The 22,030-nt window shown below is 36.7% G+C and overlaps 1 protein-coding gene across 5 annotated transcripts in view; it reads left to right on the forward strand.

The window, feature by feature from the left end:
• Positions 1-22,030, forward strand: part of CLOCK (clock circadian regulator) — a 64,290-nt gene that overhangs the window by 28,767 nt on the left and 13,493 nt on the right. For 4 of the 5 annotated variants that reach the window (XM_069855994.1, XM_069855997.1, XM_069855995.1 and 1 more), the window contains 13 exons: positions 1,306-1,396; positions 2,663-2,722; positions 3,127-3,275; positions 7,512-7,603; positions 9,003-9,092; positions 11,288-11,408; positions 12,508-12,621; positions 14,651-14,769; positions 19,554-19,636; positions 19,862-19,968; positions 20,591-20,738; positions 20,958-21,033; positions 21,882-22,023. In XM_069855994.1, coding sequence (XP_069712095.1) covers positions 1,350-1,396; positions 2,663-2,722; positions 3,127-3,275; positions 7,512-7,603; positions 9,003-9,092; positions 11,288-11,408; positions 12,508-12,621; positions 14,651-14,769; positions 19,554-19,636; positions 19,862-19,968; positions 20,591-20,738; positions 20,958-21,033; positions 21,882-22,023 — 1,348 coding nt within the window. In that variant the 5' untranslated portion in view covers positions 1,306-1,349. Of the gene's footprint in view, positions 1-1,305; positions 1,397-2,662; positions 2,723-3,126; positions 3,276-7,511; positions 7,604-9,002; positions 9,093-11,287; positions 11,409-12,507; positions 12,622-14,650; positions 14,770-19,553; positions 19,637-19,861; positions 19,969-20,590; positions 20,739-20,957; positions 21,034-21,881; positions 22,024-22,030 lie in introns of those variants that run through there. The other variant, XM_069855999.1, reaches the window with a different exon arrangement.

Genomic DNA, 22,030 nt, shown 5'->3' on the forward strand with positions numbered 1-22,030 from the left:
CTCTCCCAGCTAATTCTCTGCCGCACTCAAGTTACGAAATTGTGGGGAAAATCCTAGTCTTGTGAAGCAAACCTGGACAGTATGTCGCCGTTGTAGATCCCAAGACTATTTGGTGGAAACATAAGCTTTTTTTCTCAGTTTCCCCTTCTACTCAATGACTGGGGTATGATTTTCCCGGAACATTTTGCAGAATGTCTAGATCACGGAGTTGCAGCTGCCAGATTTTTTTGTGGTATTAACCCTTCAAGTTCTACTGGATTTGGCACTTTCAGAAACAGATAAATCCTTCCTTCTCAGAAACTATGAGTCACTAAAGTGACTAAACCCAGCTCTTTGAACTAAATGCAATGCCTTTTTACTATTAAGTTTATAACATAGTACACATTTGTAAACATCTGCAAGTTCAGCTCTTATCAAACTCCTTGCTGCTTGCAGTTGTTCATTAACACTCAAACAGTGTTAACAATCCTGCTGTGCCCATTGAGCAGTCTCTGACATCTGACTTTTCTATATCAAGGGGAAAGGGTTTAATTGCCTTGTTTTATGTATTCATAAATATTTCAGCTTTTATAGTAATGTAGGTTTTGAGTACCTACAAGTAGATACTTGTTGAATTAAATACTTATTTTAATTTTATATTCCTTCTCCAACTGTTAGTACTCCTTTCACATTCTTTATTCAAAATCATACGTACACCTGAAAAATGAAAAGCTTCCTACTGAACCTGAGTGATGAATAAGTGACTGCTTTAAGAAACAGCCAGGTTAACTAGAACTTTCAAACCATATGGAGATTGCATTGTAATGGGTATCCTATTGTCATAATTTCAAGTTCACAAAAAAAAGATATAGTGAGAAATAAACAATAGCTGTAAAATACTGTATCCCAAATGCTTTCTAGTTGCACAATTTCTAAACAAAATGTATTACTATTTAGGAGTGTATTTGACACCTGTTCAGCTTTCAGAATTACGAGAGTCTTTTACCTAAAAAGTTCAAATAAAAATGGAGAACTATCTGAATTCAGAGTCAAAAGAAAGTTTGTATTGGTTTAGTCCAGATTTAGTTTTTGTGACATTTAGTAAAACAATGTTCTCTTGAACTTTGTCATGTAAAATTAGGTATTCAAGTGCAGGTTATGGTGGTATTGGAGGCTGTATTGGAGAAGGAAGGAGGGCAGCGCAGAAGGCTCAGAGAGAGAGAAGACTGAATGGCTTATAGAACTGTGGAAAATTTCAGTATGCTTTAATGAAGAACTTGTTTGTTCTGCCAGAGTCCCATTTTGATGTTTTTTCTTCCCTTATAGGCAGACGTACAAATGTCTACCACAAGACTAAAGTGTGATATGTTATGTTTTTTACCATAAGCACCCATAAAATGAGCTCCATTGCAGACAGGTATGTTAATAGACACTTAGGAGTTTGGGGGTAATTACTATTCAATTCTTTCTTTAATAATCTTTTCTTATGGTTCATATATGGAGAATATTTATGCAAAAATAAGGGTGAAATTTTGGCTGTATTTGACAAAGTTATTTTTGTGGTTGTTAGATGTGTTGTAGTAATTGGAAATAGTTATTTTTATTGTTTGACATTAGTCTTAAAATGTATTACTTGTAACAGCATCTGTGCAATTTGGGTTGGTTTTTAGTATTTACTGGAAATAATTTTTTTGAGTACTTCAAATTTGATTAAGGAAAACCGATACACTTAAGCAATTAGTGATTCTGGAGATGATATTGAAGTGACCTGCTAACCTGTTCCAAGGGAAAAGTAATAGCTGAAGCATCACTACTTATTTTAATATGTGCTATGCTTGATGATGGTTACATGCTTAAAGGGAAGGAAAAGTTAGGATTAAAAAATAAAGGGTGGACACACAGAAGTCTGTGTGGACAGCACTAAATAGACTGAAAGTAGACAGAAGTTAAGGTAAGTAAAATGTAAAAATCCATTATAGAGCAGTTTTGGAAAACAACAGTTTTGACTTTAAAAACAAAAGGAGATAAAGGTGTTGTATGAAGTATACTGAGGCATCTTCAAAGGAAATCGTGTTCTCATTTTGATATTTTAACATCTCTTTAGCAGTTTGTGGACAGGTGTCAGTTGAGGAAAATTTATGTGATAGTTAGGAAGCAAATATAGTGAGTAATTACTGTTACTGTTTAATGTTGATATTAATTGTATATGTATAAAATTACACAAATGAATGAAGTATAGCATATTCCTCAGCCCTCTTCCATAAAAAAATATGCTTTTGTACCATAAATATTTCCAGTAATTGCAGTAGAAATTGACAATAAGTAAAAATAAGTTTTTTTTTCTTACATTTTCAAAATAATCAAGAAGACAGAAAAATATAATAGTGGTGTTCAATTAAGTGTTTGCATAGGGTTGTAAGTTCTCATTTGAAATTGTCTGAAAATCCTTTGATTTGTGTCAAATGTAAGGTTTTTTACTTTGTTAGTAAATGTCCTGCAAGAGGAACTTAGAGCAGCCTTGACTTCAGGTAGTTAACGATGGTCTTTGCAAGACATCATGGTAAAACAGTGTTTCAGTGTCTTGATGTAATGGAGAAGATTAATAAATTTTTTTTAATTTCCTTTGTTGTGGTCAGACTCTCCAGGAGAGAAGTTTTACAGTCTTAACATTTATTTCTTTCAGAAATGATGGAAGCATTTTTGATGGGCTGGTGGAAGAAGATGATAAAGATAAAGCAAAAAGGCAAGTCTTTTAAGTTATTTAAAGATAAGAAATGTCCTATGCTTGTATACTTGGGCTTACCACAGAGATTTCTAAAGAATAAAAGTGTGATTCTTTTATAATAACCTTATTACAGCATTTCTTTTACTGTCATTATTCAGATATATTGTGTATTTATAGCTGCGGTTCGGTTATTTGTATTTTTGTCAAAGGACGCTTTATTCCAAAGCCTTAGCTGCAACCATTGATGAAAAGAAGGAAGCAATTCTTCAGAGATCATGTCTGAGAGTTGGAGTAGGTGTTTTTGTCACAATTCTCACAGCAGAGATTTTCAAGTGGCTGTTTGCATCAGGAACCTGGCAGTAGCATTTAACTATAAGAAGGTGTCATAGTTGTCATAAAACATATTCTTTTTTGTTTTTCAGAGTGTCTAGAAACAAGTCTGAAAAGAAGCGTCGAGATCAGTTTAATGTACTTATCAAAGAGCTGGGTTCCATGCTTCCAGGTAATGCTCGGAAGATGGATAAATCCACTGTACTGCAGAAGAGTATTGACTTTTTGCGGAAGCACAAAGGTAATTGTTTGCAATGATAAAAAAAATTGTAAATTCTTTATTATTTTAATAATATTCACTTAGTACATAAAGCATTAATGATTTAGCAGCTCCTTTGAGGTAATTTTTAAAAAAATGTAAAGAGTTCCTAAAAAAAGATATTCTTAAGATTATAATTTATATAGCAGAGATATTACTATGGTTTTGCTAATGTTTTGCAAAAGCTAGTACTAGTATTGTTTTGTCCCATAATTGTCAAAGAAATCTGTTTCATGAAGAGAAGCACTCGTCTTTTAAATAACTCTCACTTTTTTTTTTACTTTGGACATATAGAGATTGTTAGAATATAGCTGTTTCATAAGATGCAAGTTATCAAAGTTTTGCTTTGCAGGAAAACTCTGCTGATCCATTTCAGTGGAATTACTTGATGGAAGTACTTATTTTGATATTTAGATAAGACTAGTTTGAACAATTGGGTTGTCTCTCTGATTGCCACATAAAGCAAGGTAAATCACAGAAAAAAAACTAGGCCAAGGGTACTTAATGCTCCCTCTCTTCAATTTGGGTATCTAATAGGTGCTTTAACAAAGATGATGAGGCAACAGGGCATTGTGGTCTCCAGCAGGCGTTATTGTGTAGGTTTTTTCATGAGAGAGGGGTGGCATGCCATGGCTGTGCAGACCAGGAGCATGAGGTTTTTTCTTTGCTTTTAGCTGTAAAAAACCACCCCAGAAAACAGTTATTAACACTTTCAGCTGAACTTCCTAATTTTCAAGATATAGCCACTGACACATGTCAGTTTGTGTTTGCTGTTTTGTAAACCGTCGTGTGAAATGTCAAAATAATGAATGTCTGTGATCATCCTTGCAATGTTTTGTTTCTCTGGTTGTTTGCATCAGCTGATGGTGGAATATACCCAGATATGTTATACTGAAGTTCATTACAAGTTGTTATTTCTCTTATGAAAAAAAATCAGCCACCAACAGTGCTCTTATTTATGGCTGTAAGATATTTCTGTAGATTAAAAAAATCCCTGTTCCTGCTCCTACACTTGTTCTTTATATGGCACCTTGTGGTTCACACTGCTAAAAAACAAGAATAAAAATTCAAGAGAACAAGCTCTTTCACTAGTTAACCTACTTCCCTGAGTCACTTCTGACCATGCATACTAACTAGAAAAGTGGTAGGGACAACAGAAGCAGCTATTAGGCTATAGAGTAAAACGAGCAAAGCTATTAAGTGAATGGACAGGTATGTATTTAGCAATGCTGCTTGTGTCAATTTATGGTATGTTTAGGTATGGTAAATAATTTTCCATGCCCTAGAACATCTCTTCCATTAGTGTTACGGTTCAAGTAGCACCAGATGTATACTGAATAGTGCTGTTAAAAGGTAAACATGACAATTAAAATGGAAAGATGGAGGAATAATTTATGCAAGAATTCATAGATTTGGGTTTTTTTGCCAATTAAATAGTGATTATGCTGTATTAATTCTTTAAGACTCTCTTGTCTCATAACAAAAAGAAAACCAGTATGAAGGATTCTTTTCTGTAGAAGTCAGTTCTATAGGTTCTGAGGCCTTTGTGAAAATTGATTCTGTTTCAAAAGCACTTTATCTTGTATTGATGATTGCTATCATAAAATATAGAATGTAGAATGACCACATACGTGTGCCAGCCAGACAGCATCGTCAGTCATACTTCTCATGCTTTTTTTCTTCAAAGTGCTTTCTGAGCTTATTTTTTAAAATTATTTTTGATTTTTTAGGATAAAAGGGAAAAAAATAGCTCTGGAGGTGGATGCCTTTTAGAGCACAGCACTTTCGTCCTTCACCTGGTGCGACAGAGCGCAGCTTTGTGTGACTGCATGTATTATATTGAAGTCTCTGAAGCTCTGGCTGCCAGTGCTCACTAGCCTTGCTCTGCGCTGGTTTACATTAAAATGTTTTGGACAAAATGTTGGCAAAGGTCAGGAGCATGCTTTGCCTCTTGAGACACTTGGATCTTTTTGTTAAAGCAGAATGACCCTAGCAATAAACTAGTTGTTCAGCAATGATTAGCTGCTTTATTGTTGAAATCCTACTGGGTTCAGCCACCAGGTTTTGATTAACTGTATTGCTTCTGGTTCTGTCTGGACCATTTCCATATTGGCCAGGCTTGGTACTTTGGCAGCAGCTCCAGATGAGCTGTCTGAGCTGGTTATTGGCTGGTGGGGGTTCTGTTTCTCCTTGGTGAAAAATAGCAGGGTAAGCACACTGAAATTGTATTACTGAAAGCTTCTCGCCTACTAATACTGCCTGTCATCTTCCTTTCAATTTGTAAAACAAGACTTTTTTTAGAAATTATGAAATACTGAAGATTTTTGCTGTTTATAATTAAAACTAGCAGATTGATATTCATGCGGTTCACAGGTAAATGCTACAGATCTTGTTCCAGCTGACGATTTCTTTTGAGAATGTTTAGTGCTGATGCAGAGTTGCTTCAGATCCGTGCTTTGAAGACTGGATGAGTTTAATGTGCAAATTTAGTTATACTTTTTTGTCTGATATCCCCGCCAGGGGAGGTTCAGGCTGGACATCAGAAAAATTTTTTTTACAGAAAGGGTCATTGGGCACTGGAACAGGCTGCCCAGGACAGTGGTGGAGTCACCATCCCTGGAGGTATTTAAAAGATGGGTGGATGAGGTGCTGAGGGGCATGGTTTAGTGTTTGATAGGAATGGTTGGACTTGATGATCCAATGGGTCTTTTCCAACCTTGTGATTCTGTGAATTCATATTAGTTCGTTAAAAGTGTAAACTTCAGCTTCTCTTTACTTCCTTCTTCCTTCCTTCCTACTGTAGAAGCCAGACTAAGCTTTTTTTTTCTTTTGTTGCAAAGTAGAATGGTTATATGGACCGGAGTGAGCCAATGAGTCAGGTTTTTCCAGTTCAAAAATAGAGATTGTATGTTTCTTGTCCTTTGAATCTATCAAGTTCCTTGAATTTTGCCTCTAATTTAGTAGCAGAACTTTTCATTTCCGCGTCCTTTGAATTTCTCCAGCCCAGTCCTACTGCTTTGTGATACCGTTTCAAAAATAGCAAAAGACTGATCAGTTAACATCTTTTGGGGTATCTGCTCACTGGAAATTCTGCTCTGTCTTATTTGTTAGTATTTTTTCCCCTCTCCTGGCAGCCCTTTACTTCTTGCCAGGTTCTTGCGTGATATTGCTGGTTTTTACTGTTCTTTTAGTTAAGTCAAAAGCTCTTTTGTTGAGTTTTGTCCCTTCAGTCTGGGAAAGAGAGCTCCAAACTATTGCAGTCCTTTGCATATTTAACCTAGTCTCGGGTTTATGTTGTCTTTGAGCCATCTGAACTAACAAACTAGCTTGCGGCCTTTGTACAGACTTGTGTTTTAGAAATCAAAAATGCCTTCAAGACACGATTTGGTTCTTTTAGTTTGTCTGAGTGTTTGATTTGCGATTACTTGTTCAAGGTTGTTCTTAGGAGTACTTCTGTAATGCCCTTGTTACTCATCCAAGCTGAAGTACTACATGGTCTTGCTTCTTGTTGTTACAGTTATCTGTTGATAAGGAAGAATCAGCTTTCAGAACGTGAGGTCTAATTTCGCTTGGCGGCATTTGTTTCTCTCACCTATGTATGGGAAGTTAATCTATGCATTTCTCAAGTCCTACAGGAATCTGCACAAAATCCATTTCTGTGTGCAAATCGGACAGTAATTCTGCAGTGGAGTCTGCCATACAGCTCTTAACGTTCTTTGTTGCAATCCTTCCCTTTTTTATTTCTTTACAGAAAAGAAAGGACAGTGACAATTTTCAGTGCAAAAGTTAGAATGACCAGGATTGGCCAAGATACTTGGGTATAAGGCATTTTAATGACCTAAACTGGTCAGGAATTTTGGCTTTCTGAATCTTTGAAAACAATACTTCCAATAAAACATTTTATTATAGTCTCAGGAGAAAAAGTAATTTTTCCATTGTCAAAATCCATTACTTGCTATCATTAACTTCAGCATTACCTTGAGGTCTAGCAGGACTGTAGCACAAAGTAGAGAAAGGAAAGAGAAGGCAAACCTCACTATGATGTAGGGGGAAAGGCATTTATTTTCTTTTTAAGGAACAGCATCTATATGTAATGAATGAACAAAAGAAGTGACTGGAGAGCTGTCTGCTATTTACTACTGTGGATATATAACTTAGTGGGAAAACAATGGCTTTTGGAAGTGTGAATCCTTATATTCTATATATGTTTGATTGTAGAAATTACTGCACAATCAGATGCCAGTGAGATTCGACAGGACTGGAAACCGACATTCCTTAGTAATGAAGAGTTCACCCAGTTAATGTTAGAGGTATATTATTTCTGTTTTTCTGGGAGCAGAATATTTTCTCATAGGGAGTCACTCCATGATAAAATTTTCCACTTGGTGACATAACATTTTATTCTTATATTTTAAGTGTAACTGCATGTTTTCATGAAGATAAACAGTCAAAATTCCTGTGTGTGCAGCCTAATGCCAAATAGATTTTTTAACTGCATTTTAAATTACATAAAACATGACAACAGAGCAAATCCTCAGGAGAAAATATTTACTGTCCAAGTAAAGTGGGTATTTAAGTTATTAACATAAGGAAGGTACTAGTCAAATAAAGGGTGTTATGCATAAATCAAAATCTTAATATAAAAAAGGGTCAATGCTTCCATGTAACTTGTGAGCAGTAAGTGTTGAATTTCCTTGCTTGTTATACTTTCCAAAAGTGGTGTGTGAGCATTACTTTGCTAAAGATGATGACATGACTAGATGGATTACTACTAGAAATAAACTTTCAGTATAAGCTGTCATTTCCTTAGAAATACCTAATTTGCATATCATTAGTGAAACAAATTCCAATAATTATTGAAAGAAAAATATTAAACTAAATAAACAAGCATGTTTTATTTTCATTCTGTAGTTAAACCTGTTTTTTGAGGCACAGATTTTAAAAGTAAAAAGCTCTTTGTACTTAAAAATTTCCAAAGCGTTCTCCACAGTGAATTTGCATATTTTTTCCAACAAGCTAGTGAAGTAGTCATTCCTGCTTTTGGGGAGTGTGTGTTTATAGCTGTTTCTGGTGGTTTTGAAGCCCTCTTACCAAATATGTATCTGCAACTAGTGACTCTAAAGCTAGAACATGATGATATAAGGCTGTTTTTCAAAGATATTAGTTTAAAATTTCCTATTTAGAAGTACAACTCTGTCACACTTTTATGTTTGGTAGCGTTCAGCTAGAAGATAGTGGTGTTATGTCAGTGGAGATAAGTTGGGTCAAGTAGAAGATAAGGCAGTTAGAACTATATCTGACAGTTTTCAAGTCTCAGTGGAATGTTGCTACAAGATTTTTTTTTATCGAGATTGGGAATATTGAGATTTAAATACTGAAATTCATTGATTTCATCAGTCTTTTGCTGTTCTTCTCTTAGTTTTACCACCTCTTCATGCTTTTGTTTTTATCTCACTTTTTGAGTTTTCTGATTTTTAAGTTATGATGGAATTAAAAATAACAGGCAGGCAGAGTGGGAGATGGGTGAAACAGTGCCTAGTTCTATATGGACTCAAGTCTTACTTCTGAAACCACAGATTATTTAGAAAGACATTCTCTTTTTTATAGTAAACTAAAATAAAATTTGTCTAAATTATTTTCCATGCTGAATATAGCTATTTTTAATACTCTGCTTATTTTTATTTAACTGCCCATTATGTTTAATTTCAGGCTCTTGATGGTTTTTTTTTAGCAATTATGACAGATGGAAATATAATATATGTGTCTGAAAGTGTAACTCCCTTACTTGAACATTTGCCAGTAAGTACAAATTCCTTTCAGTAACATATTAGTTTGTTTATGGATGGTGTTCTGTTATGAGTACTAATTAATTGTTAGCCTTTTTTGTTGTTGCAGAACAGTTGTATGCTTTGTTATAATGCTTCTGTTTTTTCTTTAGCACAACTTCTTGCTACTGATCTGTCTCCTATATTAAACATTTCCTTTAGAAATACAGAATGCAGTTGGCAGTCTGTTGGGCAGGACTATGAAGTGCCAGACTAGCATCGGTTTCTCTTCAACATACTGGGAAACAGTTCATACCTGTCACAGCCTTTACATGAGTAAGAAGGGCATTGCTATAGAGCTATGTCCTTGGAGGTTCTTTAAACTACTTTTTTACCAAAGAAGTCTTGTAAGAAATATATTGCTGCTGGTTCTACTAGGTATATTCTTTGGGTTTTGTAACATTCAATCATTTTTAATTTTGGTGGCATTGATCACTGGTAATATAACATTCTGGGGTTTTTAAAGTTACCTCTGAATAATGTTTTTCTGAAATGAGTGCGATTAGTACTCAAAAGTGCAAACAATTGATGAATGAAACAATGAACTACTGGTTTAGAGTCACAGAATCATAGAATAGTTAGTATTGGAAGGGACCTTAAAGATCATGTAGTTCCAACCCCCCTGCCATGGGCAGAGACATCCCACTAGATCAGGTTACCCGAGGCCCCATCCAGTCTGGCGTTAAACACCTCTAGGGATGGGGCATCCACAATTTCCCTAGGCAACCTGTGCCAGTGTCTCACCACTCTTACGGTGAAGAAATTCTTACTAATGTCTAGTCTAAATATGCCCTTCTCCAGTTTATACCCCCTTGTCCTATCACCACAAGCTTTTAGGAATAGTCCTTCTCCAGCTTTCTTGTAGGTCCCTTTCAGGTACTGGAAGGTCACTATAAGATCTCCTCGGAGCCTTCTCTTCTCCAGGCTAACAAGCCCAACTCCCTCAGCCTGTCCTTGTATGGAAGGTGCTCCAGCCCTTTGATCATCCTTGTAGCCCTCTTCTGGACCCGTTCCAACAGCTCCATCTCCTTCTTATGTTCAGGATTCCAGAACCCTGCTGGCCACGCTCCTTTTGATGCAGCCCAGGATATGGTTGGCTTTCTGGGCTGCAAGTGCACACTGCTGGCTTATGTCGAGCTTCTCATCAACCAGCACCCCCAAGTTCTTCTCTGCAGGGCAGCTCTCAATCACGTCATCCCCCATTGTGTACTGAAATCAAGGATTGCCCCAACTCAGGTGTAGGACCTTGCGCTTGGCCTTGTTGAACCTCATGAGGTCCTCACAGGCCTCACGAAGGGACAAGAAGGGAAGGACAAGTTATTTCTAAAGGCTAGATGTCTTACTGTGATAAGAGTATTTTGTAAAACTGGCATATTTTGTAAAAGTAGCATATTTAAAGATGATTCTGCTAACACAAATACCACTTAGGTATGCATGATATCAGTTTGAGAATTCTAAAAAATGTACCCATGACTGTGATTGTTTTAAAAAAGTAGAATTTACTAAGTTCTGAGCGGCACATTCATCCTTTGCATTTAGGTGGGATTAATATATACTAAACATACGTTCTGTGATCCCTCTTATCTGAATACTTAATCAGTTGCATTCATGCATATAATCACTTGTTCAGTTTTATTGCATTCATCTGTCTTGTTCCCAGATTTGTGTACATAGTTGTGGAACTGGGGGTAAAATTTATTCATAATATCAATTACAGTTGGATACAATTATTGGTAGCATAATAATGTGTATATTGTAGTGAGGAACTGTCTTGTTCCAAGATATAGTTTCAGTGTATTGGATGCCACTGACAGATTACAGTGCCCAAGAACAGGCATTTCTAATTAAAATTAGTAATTTTAAGGCACTTTACTTGGAATTGTTGTATCCCAGGAAGGTTAATAGAAGTACCATTGTACTTTAATGTGTATCTATACCTGCTGTGTTCATTTGCTGTGTTTTTTGTTAAATGGTTTGCAGTGTCAAAATTAAGACAGGTCCAAGTGAGATTTTTTTACTTGCGAAATACTCATAAGTATTCCAGCAGGTGGCTTTGTTGAGTCAGTAATGTTCTTCTGAACTGAGGAATTGTTTTGCATTAAAAAGATAAGCTTTGTGATGTTGTACATCTTGCATTATATTCATACTTATGAAATCTTTTTCTTTCAGTCTGATCTTGTGGATCAGAGTGTATTTAATTTTATCCCAGAGGGGGAACATTCAGAAATTTATAAAATATTGTCTTCTCATCTGCTGGAAAGTGATTCATTGACACCAGAATACTTAAAATGTAAGTAGTTTTTGTGGGTTAACCCCAGTAGGCAGCTCAGCCCCACACAGCTGCTTGCTCACAGCTCCCGGTGGGATGGGTAAAGAATCAGAAAGGTAAAAGTGAGAGAACGTGTGGGCCGAGGTAAAGACATGAGTAGGTAAAGTGAAAGCCGTGTGCACAAGCAAAGGGAAAGAAGGAATTCATTTGCTACTTCCCATCAGCAGGCAGGTGTTTAGCTGTTTCCAGGAAAGCCGGGCTTTATCGTGTGTAATGGTTACTTGGGAAGACAAATGCCATAACAAAGTTTTGCTCCTTTCCACGGCTTTTATTGCTGTGCATGACATCATATTGTATGGGCTATCTCTTGGGTCACCTCTCACCTTCTTGTGCATCCCTAGCCTACTTGCTGGTGGGGCGGTCTGAGAAGCTGAAAAGGCCTTTGCACTGTCTAAGTACTGCTGAGCAGTGGCAAAGACATCCCTGTATCATCAGTGCTGGTTTAGTCTCAAATCCAAAGCACGGCACCATATGAGCTGCTATGAAGAAAATTAACTCTATCTCAGACAAAGCCAATACAGTAGTTGTGTTAAAAATAATTTACTTTGTAGCACATGTAATCAGCTCTTTTCTTCCAGTGTTATTTAAGCAGAAAGATGTGGGTGAGCCCTGAAGAACAGAAGCACTTTTTTGTGGCTCCCCCCCACCCCACCAAAGAGTAAAATTTTCAGCTTTGCATTTTGTTTTACTCTGACTTTCCCATGTATTAGGAATGTTCATCTATGTAGACAGTTGTAGCAGTTCGCAAGAATGAAACCGCAGCAGCCTATCGGGGTTTGGAAATGCATGCTTTAGTAAACTTAAAGATGGCTGCTTCTTTAAAATAGCTCTATTTTTCAGGGGTTTTCTACGTCAGTAGTGTTCAGGCCCTTCACACAAATTCTAAAGGAGTTCTCCTTTTTTTTTAGGATAGTTAACATCACACTAGTTAAAAGCTGAGTCTGTAGCTATTTATAGTATCTCAATAAGTATGCAGCTTTATTATTCCTTCTTTCCATTTCATGTTGCCTGTGAGCTTCATCAAGCATGTAGCCTTTTCATTTGTTTATTCTTTTCTCAGCAAAAAATCAACTAGAATTCTGTTGCCATATGCTGCGAGGAACAATAGATCCAAAAGAGCAACCTACATACGAATATGTAAAATTTATAGGAAATTTCAAGTGTTTGAGTAATGGTAAGTAATTTCACCAATAATCAAGTGGAATACTTAGGCAGACTCACAGCTAAACAGGCTTGAGACCATGGTACAAAACTTAATAAAGAAATAAAATCACTCTTTCAAGAGAATAACTTGAAGCAGAGCTATATCGCTTCCATATTATTTTAATGAAAAGGAAGAAACACTACACAGGTATTACGCGTCTGTGCTGGAATGCAAAATGTAGTAATTATGCTTAATGCTTTTAATTACAGAAAGCTACTATCTTATAAAATGATTTTTAAAAGAATGTAAGAGAAAGTTAAGCAAATGCTTTAAAATAAAGAGCCTGAGTTCAGTTAAGCATAATCCATATTTAAACAGGTCATTAACTTGAAGATTAGTGGTACTGAGTTCCTGCAGTTCTCATTCTGCAGTGATCTGAGAATTAAAATGTAGGTTTTTTCCCCCTATTTAAATTCTGTGTTTTCACTGAAAGGAGTTAACATTCAGATGAATGGGTGGGCCATTGCAGTTTTCTGCACTGAGTTAATTCTCCCTTCCATTGAAATTATTTTTATTAGTTATGTACCAATATCATTCCTCTGTATTGCATCTCTAATCCATTTGGATAGCCTGTCCTGACTATTTGCTTGAGAGGCTTGTTTATTTGGTCAGCAAGACAAATGGGTTATCAGTGTTCACCATCAAAATGGACTTTTAATGGACTTCTGAATTTGATCAGTGTTTTCATTAACGTTACAAATAATGGAATGTAGTTTGCAATCAGAAAATGATGCAAGAAAACTAAAAACAGGGTAAGAATTTAGCCCCAAATTTAGAAAATAAATTATTTTGGGGAAGAAAAACAGAGAAGTTGACTGAGAACAAATGCAAGTTATGACATTCAGGAATCATAAACTACATGAACAGGGAAAAAAGTTAGTTAGCTAAATAGCTATCCTTTAGGAAAAGGAGTTACTGTGGAACATAAACTGAAAATGACCAAGACACCACAAGCGATCACCAAATGGTGAAAATGCAGAATTCTTTCTAAAATGTAGTGTAAACCATGTTAAATAATCCTTCTGCACTTCTTAGCACCCATATATCCTTCTCCAGTTTTTTGCACTCTTTGTTGGGAGTAAGTAAAGCGGTGGGAAGGATTCCAAGTAGAGCACTGAAAGCAATCAGAAATTTAAAAATCTAACTTAAAGGCAAGATAAACTGTGAAGAACAAAGGGGAAGGAATAAGATAAAGAGGAAGGAAATTACTTGTTTTCTTTCTGATGGAAAGAGCAAGGTGCCGTAAGCTTAAATTACATGAAGAAACTTCAGTAGAAGTTCAAATCTAGAGTTGAACTAGAACCAGTTAGGCTTGTAAGACCCTGAGAGCATTTTGGAGTTGCCATCGTTAGAGGTTTATGGAGCAACTTGCTGGAAATGAAAAATAAGGTTAATCCATTTTGAGATCTAGTCCATCCTTTGCCCACTTGTGATTCCATCTGTCTCTGTGATTCAGTAAGTTGGATTTGTTTGTTCTCAGCTTGGTGTCTCGATTCTTCCGCATACATAATTATTGTGCCTTTTGGTTGTTGTGTTACTCAGTTTTGTCTTAAGCTTGTGCTACTTGAATGTGATGGAAGCCTAGAAAATAAAGACTTACCTCAGAGTTCAAAAGAAAAAGTGAGCAAAAGCTGATAAAAAAGAGAATCTGTAAAGATATTTTTGAAGAAGATGTATTCCAGTGATTTTTTAGTAGTTACCAGGAAGGATTAGAATTGGTATTAGTTTTTTAAAACTTCTTTGGCATAGATAATATCATGTTAACTGTAATTTTAGTTCTTTGAGAAAGTTACTTGGTGGTTGTGTTCATCACTACTATATAACTTACTATTCCTGTGTGTATATATGTATATATCATATGCAGCATTTTTCTTAATGCATGTTAAGTTATAAGCAAACCACATAAGATAAATATTGGGCCATTTGTCTTGTGATATTACTGCCACTTTCCCCCATGCTTTTATTGTAATCTGTGTTGACATCATTGGTCTCCCCTCAGTTCCCAACTCAGCGCACAACGGTTTTGAAGGAACTATTCAGCGATCGCACCGGCCTTCATATGAAGACAAAGTTTGCTTTGTAGCCACTGTTAGATTAGCTACGCCTCAGTTTATCAAGGTATGTACAAATGAAATCACTTTAATATCATTGTTAAAGGTACTCTGAACAGGTTCAGAGACAATGTGGAGAACATTTCAAATACTATTAATGAAAACCGTAATGCATTTTATTATATGAAACTTCAAGTATGTTTCTTACTTCACATAAAAATAGGTAAATGTTAAGCAAAGTAACAAATGAAGTTCCTATGATGACTCATTTCTAAACAGTCATATAAAATAGTAACATGCAAGAAATAAACTTAGAAGTCTGCAGGAATATAATTTAGCCAATTTAACTTAAGCACAATGAAGATCCACTTTCACTGGAAAAACTAATAATTTTAGTTGACACTTGGATGTGAATTTCATGCTGCTGCTGATCTTGCTGCAACTGAGAGTCAGGTTTGAGGTAATAAAAGACCTTTAATTTTGTTTGTTATTAAATAACTCAGTTGTTTCAAGAGAACATTTGTTCTCTTTCAAGAGAACATTAACTGCTAATGCTCAGGGAAGATGTCATTACAATTTTGATTTGGATGTGTGTGAAACTTACAGACTTTGTGTAAGTATAAGCCTATTCCTCACTTGGGATGCAGTATAGTCTGTGATTGTGATTCAAATTGTTTTCTACAAACTTATTAATCAAGGTACAGAGTAGCTTACTATCGAATGTTTGTTTTTACAAGCTGGTTGTAAAGAAATTGCATGAAGTGTATATGTTACATAGTTAAACTGCTGTCTGCCATGCAGACCTCTTTGAACAATTAAATATTCTGCACGTAAGTTGAATGCAGTAGTGTCTTAAACTGAAGATTGTTGGAGGTATCCTCTGAAGACATGGTCCACATACTTTGCGCTTTGAAAGAGTATTAAGGCAGCTGTGGAGAAATCATATTAACTTCTTCAGTTCTTTCAGTCTGAGTAGGCATTGGATCTCTTCAGACTGCATGCTAGAGAGAATTTGTTGTTCATTTTTTCCTAAAGCCATGAAATGTTTCATATGACAATTTTCTTGCCATGTGGGTCTAAAGTTCTCCATGTTATGCCTACAGTTGTTAGAGATGCTAAAATATGTGATTTTTTTGCTTCATTAAATACTTGGGTAAAAAAACTTTACCCAAATACTTGGGTAGAACCTGACAATATCTCCAAGTATATTTATCTTTTGAATCCTGACAGTTTAGAATGTATTGTAGTAAAACTTGTGTGTCCTGCTTCTGTAACAGGACATTTGGAAGCTGAAGAACATCCATTTGCAGAGTCCTCCACTTTGGGACACAACAACCCTGTGCAGTGCTACAGGCCTAGGGAAGAGTGGCTAGAATGTTGCCTGGCAGAGAAGGACTTGGGGGTGTTGGTTGACAGACGCTGCATGTGAGTCAGCAGTGTGCCCAGTGGCCAAGAAGGCCTATGGCATCTAGGCTTGTATTAGAGACAGTGTGGGACAGCAGAACCAGGGAAGTGATTCTGCCCCTGTACTCAGCATTGGTGAGGCTGCATCTTGAGGACAGTGTTCAGTTCTGGGCCCCTCGCTACAAGAAAGTCATTGAGGTACTGCAGTTGTGTCCAGAGAAGAGCAACAAAGCTGGTGAAGGGGATGGAGAACAAGTTTGATGAGCAGCTGAGGGAGCCTGGAGTTCTTTAGCTTAGAGAAAAGGAGCCCAAGAGGAGGCCTACAACTACCTGAAAGGAGGCTGTAGCGAGGTCGGTGTTGGTCTGTTTGCCCAAGTGACGGGCAATAAGACAACAGGGCATGGACTCAAGTTGTGCCAAGTGAGGATCAGATTAGACATTAGGAAGAATTTCTTCACTGAAGGGATTATCAAGCACTGCAACAGGCTGCTCAGGGAGGTGGTTGTGTCACCACCCCGGAGGTATTTAAAAGACAGATGAGGTGTTCAGGGGTGTGGTTTAGTAGTGGACAGATACTGTTGGTCTCAATCTCGAAGACCTTTGTCTTTTCCAACCAAGAGATTCTATGATTTATGATTTTTAGGTATCTCAATTTCTTGGGGGGAGGAGGGGCGAAAGCTTTACAGATTATACTCTGGCCAAACTTTTATTCTTTTGCCTGGATTTCTGAGCCCCTATTGCCTAAGCAAGCTTTCAGTTATGAGAGTTTTTTAAATCACAGAATCACAGAATAACCAGGTTGGAAGAGACCCACCGGATCATCGAGTCCAACCGTTCCCATCAAACACTAAACCATATCCCTCAGCACCTCATCCACCCGTGCCTTAAACACCTCCAGGGAAGGTGACTCAACCACCTCCCTGGGCAGCCTGTTCCAGTGCCCAATGACCCTTTCTGTGAAGAATTTTTTCCTAACGTCTAGCCTAAACCTCCCCTGGCGGAGCTTGAGGCCATTCCCTCTTGTCCTGTCCCCTGTCACTTGGAAGAAGAGGCCAGCACCCTCCTCTCTACAACGTCCTTTCAGGGTTCTCTCAAGGGTTCCAGGTAGTGCTGTTCATCTGAGAAATATTCTTGTGAAGACTTAATATTAGTGAAGACTCTTAAGCTGACACTACTTGTTTATACTTTTTTGATATCTTCTGCTATTATTGAGGCTAGGATTGACTAGACCCTAGCAAAAGTATTGTATCGGGAACTTTACCATGCTAGTAACTTTACTAACGTGACACAGACAGTAATGAGATATGTATTTTAGTACTGCATTGCCTTATATAAGGTAGAACCTGCCTGCTCGTCTGCCACTTTATTTTTCAGGTGGTATATGTTTCTGGGGTTTTTTTTGGGTTTTTTTTTTTTTTTTTTTTTTTTACCTAGAATGTAATTTGTCAGGGACATATAGTGCTTTTGCAGAAAGCCATAGTATTCATGAGAATAACCTTTGAAAGTTCATGTTATTATTTTCCTCATATGACCCTACCAGTATGGTAACAGAATTTTACTCCCTAGTGAAGGGCTCTACAGGTTCTTTACAACATTTGTCTTGAGTTTTGGCTGGTAAATGACTGAATCCTATCAAGAAGGCAGGATTACTCCAGCCAAAAGGATTTTACCAGAATACTTTTTGTTACAGATTAATGTCCTTTCTTTTCTGGGTGCCTTGTTTACAGCTTCAACAAGATGCCATGTTGAATAAGATAGCTTTTGCCTGGAGGTGTTTTACAGGGGAATATCTTTAGATCTTTAATACAAATGCATTGAGTAATCTGATACTAACCTGCTACCAGCAGCGAAGCTGTAAAGCGGTGTTCTTAGAATGGTGTTTTCACTGTGATTCTGCTGCCTTTACTTAAATTATTTTTACTTTTGTTTTGACTTTTACCAGAGTAGTTAGATTAAAAGACACAACAAATCAAAAGTATATCTCAAGGATACACACTTGCCCTGGCATTCCTTTTACTTTACTGTGAGTGGTGGCTTCCTAAATCCTGTAATCTTAGGAAAGCAGATGAGCTTTGGGTTTTAGGGGTAGTTTCAGTTTTGAAGGTCAAGTCTTACTAACTGAAGTCACACTGAGTTACAAATTTGTGCCCAGAGTGATTTTGTTCATTACATCCATCATATAACTTACTTTCTGCTCATTGTCTCTAGGTTTTATGCAAGTGAAGGTGAGGAGAAAATATTGTCTACATATGTGAACTTTTTTCTTTCATAGAAAGAAAATTCAATTCACTAGTTTTCAATTGTTTGTATTGTAGCATGAAAGAACGAGAAGGAAGGTGGTCACTTTGTAGGAACAACAGTTAGTCTTCTACTGTATTTTTCTTTTTTAATTGTAGATGTTTGCAAGGCAGCAGTGAGCTTGTCTGTCTACATCTGTCAGGAATATTGTATCAGTACAGCAGCAGCTTCCGTATTGTAGTCTTTAGAAAACTGGTGTCTGATTATCAGCAGTTTCTACTGTGTTCCTGGCAATGGGAATACTGCTGCAAGCTCCTACCAGTGTGGGAAATGTCTGCAGGTGTCCAAAGAAGAAAGATTTACATCTCTAATTTTACTCTAATTCTTTGAGGGATGTATTTGTATGTATATTCATGTATTCCATCAACTATCTTTCTTCTTGTAAAGGAATACTAGAGGAGCTTGCAAAAGAACCAGTGGGCTTGGGTACTTAGCTGTGTTCAGTGTCAGCATGAGGCATAGCACTTGGTTGGGCATCTTCACCTGTCTGCAAGGGGACAGTAGAAATTGACTGACATGCACTGATTGCACATGTCTTGAGCAGAACGCATTTAAAACAATGCACAGAGTACCTATAGGATTTGTTGTAATAGTGGAAATATAGTCATTCTCTTACTGGTCATGAATTATAAACGTAAGAGTAGTGTGCTATTTGTAATACCTATCTGTGTGCTCAAAGCAAAGTGGTTTAGAATACTCTATATTCACTAAAAGGAAGACTCCTATTCCTGAAGTTAAAATAACGTGACCATCTTGCTAACGTTGGTTGTTACGCATTATAAGCACATACTGTAATCAGAGAGTCTGGTGGGGGTGTTTCATCTCTTCTTTTGCTTGTTAGAAGTTAAAAGCATAACTGCAGGAGCTATTGATTTCTGCTTGTACCACTGTGTTGTAGATACTGAGCTTGAGTTTAATCTCATGCCAGGGTTGTTTGATTTAAATCAACTTGAGTGTCAGCCTGGCACGGCTGAGATTAGATTCTGCCTCAGTACTATGCATCAAAACAAGCAAAACCAATGCAGCTGTCTAAAAATAACTTTAACTTGTGGAGTTATCTACTAACTTTACGCAAGTCTGAATTTCGAAAGAGCTTATGAATTAGAATAGAGCAGTTTTGAGCGAGATTTTTATTTTTTTACTTTTTAGGAAATGTGCACTGTTGAAGAACCCAATGAAGAGTTCACATCTAGACATAGCTTAGAATGGAAGTTCCTATTCTTGGATCACAGGTGCAGTTCCTTCTATATATAGCAGCAATAGTAGCTGAATCACAGCAGTGGCTATAATATTTAGAGTTCCCTAATTGGTGTTAACTACTCATTGCTTGTGTTGGGTTTAATTTTTAATTTTTTTCAGAGCATGTACTGTAAGCAAGAAAAGTTATATAATGAAATAATTTTTGATCAGGGTTTTTTGTGTGAAAATAAAATGACATTAATTTTTTTATTAATTAGGGCACCTCCAATAATAGGTTATCTTCCATTTGAAGTTTTGGGAACATCAGGCTATGATTATTATCATGTGGATGATCTAGATAATCTGGCAAAATGTCACGAGCATTGTGAGTATGACTGTTGCTACAATGAAGGGCTTTGCTTTATAAATCCTAGTTTATATTTGTTAAGTTGTACAATGTTATCGTGAAATATTGTGATATATTTGAGTGAAATGTCTTTACTCCCACTCATTTGACATCATTGCACAGCCGATCTTCATCTTTTTCCTTTTGATACAGAACTACAAAACAGATTATAATTTAGTTTTCATTTTTATAAATTGGAGTGCACAGCATTCTGACTAATACTTCTCCAGTTCTTCCAATAGCATTTAAAAGGCTCTGTGATATTTAGTAAATGTAAAAATTGTTCAAACATAGTAGAATAAGCTTTCTGTTTAGCTATAGTTTTCTTTGTAAAACTATATGAATATGTTTCACACATGAATTTTTCACGATATATAAAAAGACTCCAGGAAAACCCAAGTCTGAATTCTGCAGCTGTCTGAAAAATGCAGTGTAAATTTTTTTGGAAGAAAGCTACAGTTCTAATCCTATCCTTAGTCATTGTCATAATACTGGATTTGGGCATGGTTTTGGGACATATGAAGCCAGGAAGTAATGTTCATTATATAATTACAACATTTACAGACTGGATAGACAGTAAATTTATTCTTCACCTTTATAGTGATGCAATATGGGAAAGGGAAGTCATGTTACTACAGATTCCTTACAAAGGGACAACAATGGATTTGGCTGCAAACACATTACTATATCACGTATCACCAGTGGAATTCCAGGCCAGAGTTTATTGTCTGTACGCACACTGTTGTAAGGTAAGTTATCTTTTTAAAATCTGTATTAGAGAAGTTCTAATGGCATGGGAGATGTATTGCTTGTAATTTTGGAGATAAAGAAATCGTAGCAATTTAGAGAATCATTGGAAAACTTCCTGGGATACTTTGTAAGCAACGTACCTCTGAGGAGTTTTGTTTTTGAGGTATGTTTTTTAAATCATCCAAGAATATAGTATTCCTATGTGTTTGTTCTTCCAGTTATGCAGAAGTTAGAGCAGAAAGACGACGAGAACTTGGTATTGAGGAGTCTCTTCCAGAGATAACAGCAGACAAAGTGAGTGTGTTATATAATTTTCTTTCATGCTAAAAATAAACAAATACATAGCAGCAAGAAGTGTTTTGTCCTGTTACAGATTAATTATTTTGATCTCTAAATATGTGACTATTATAAAGGATCAAAGAAATCCAGGAAGTGTTTAACTGTATTCTGCCCTGAACACTTACCGTCCTCTTTCCAGGAGTTTATGTGCATGTCGTTATAACATGGTCAGCATCTGTAAGTCCTTACTAAGATCTCATTCCTGCCGAGTTTGATTAGTTAATAAAAGTTCTTCCTCACTGGAAGCACCTGTAATCTGAAAAAACAAGGTCAGCACACAAAGGTGGCTTAAAGGAGTTCACAAGAGAAAAGCAGAAGCTGTTCCATTGTGTGACTCTGCCCCACTTCTTAGAAGTATACGGAGTTGTTTGAATTAATGTCCTTGGAAGCTCAGTGAGTCATAGATAAGCTAGTTTATGCAGATGCTCTGTCATGTTTTCCCTTGGCAGTTGAAGTTTCATTTGACAGTGCTCCTTCTGGTGGAATTGATTCATCTTTCCTCAAGAGAATAAGCAGTTCGCTTACTATATGGGTGTTCAAAGTGAATTGAATTGCTAGAGAAGGACCTTAACTCAGCAGTCCATTTGTAGCCTATATCTGCATGCATTTTGGTTTCATTTCTTTTCCAAGGATAAAAGCTGCAAATGGAAACCAAGCTTACAGTTATCAACTGGGACACAACTTCTGCACACAGTCCCTCTTTAAGGGGGTTGATAAGACACAGCATGGTCTAAGATATTTGCTGAGAAATGTACATTGTATGCTAAATTAGATAAAATAATTGTTTGTGTGTGTCTCTTCAGAATCAGGACTCTGGGTCTGACAACCACATTAACACAGTGAGTCTCAAAGAAGCACTGGAAAGGTTTGATACCAGCCCCACACCTTCTGCTTCCTCCAGGAGTTCAAGAAAATCTTCACATACTGCAGTATCAGATCATTCATGTAAGCA

Source organism: Phaenicophaeus curvirostris, chromosome 4 (assembly GCF_032191515.1).
Source record: "Phaenicophaeus curvirostris isolate KB17595 chromosome 4, BPBGC_Pcur_1.0, whole genome shotgun sequence".
In the NCBI taxonomy this organism is placed as follows: domain Eukaryota; kingdom Metazoa; phylum Chordata; class Aves; order Cuculiformes; family Cuculidae; genus Phaenicophaeus; species Phaenicophaeus curvirostris.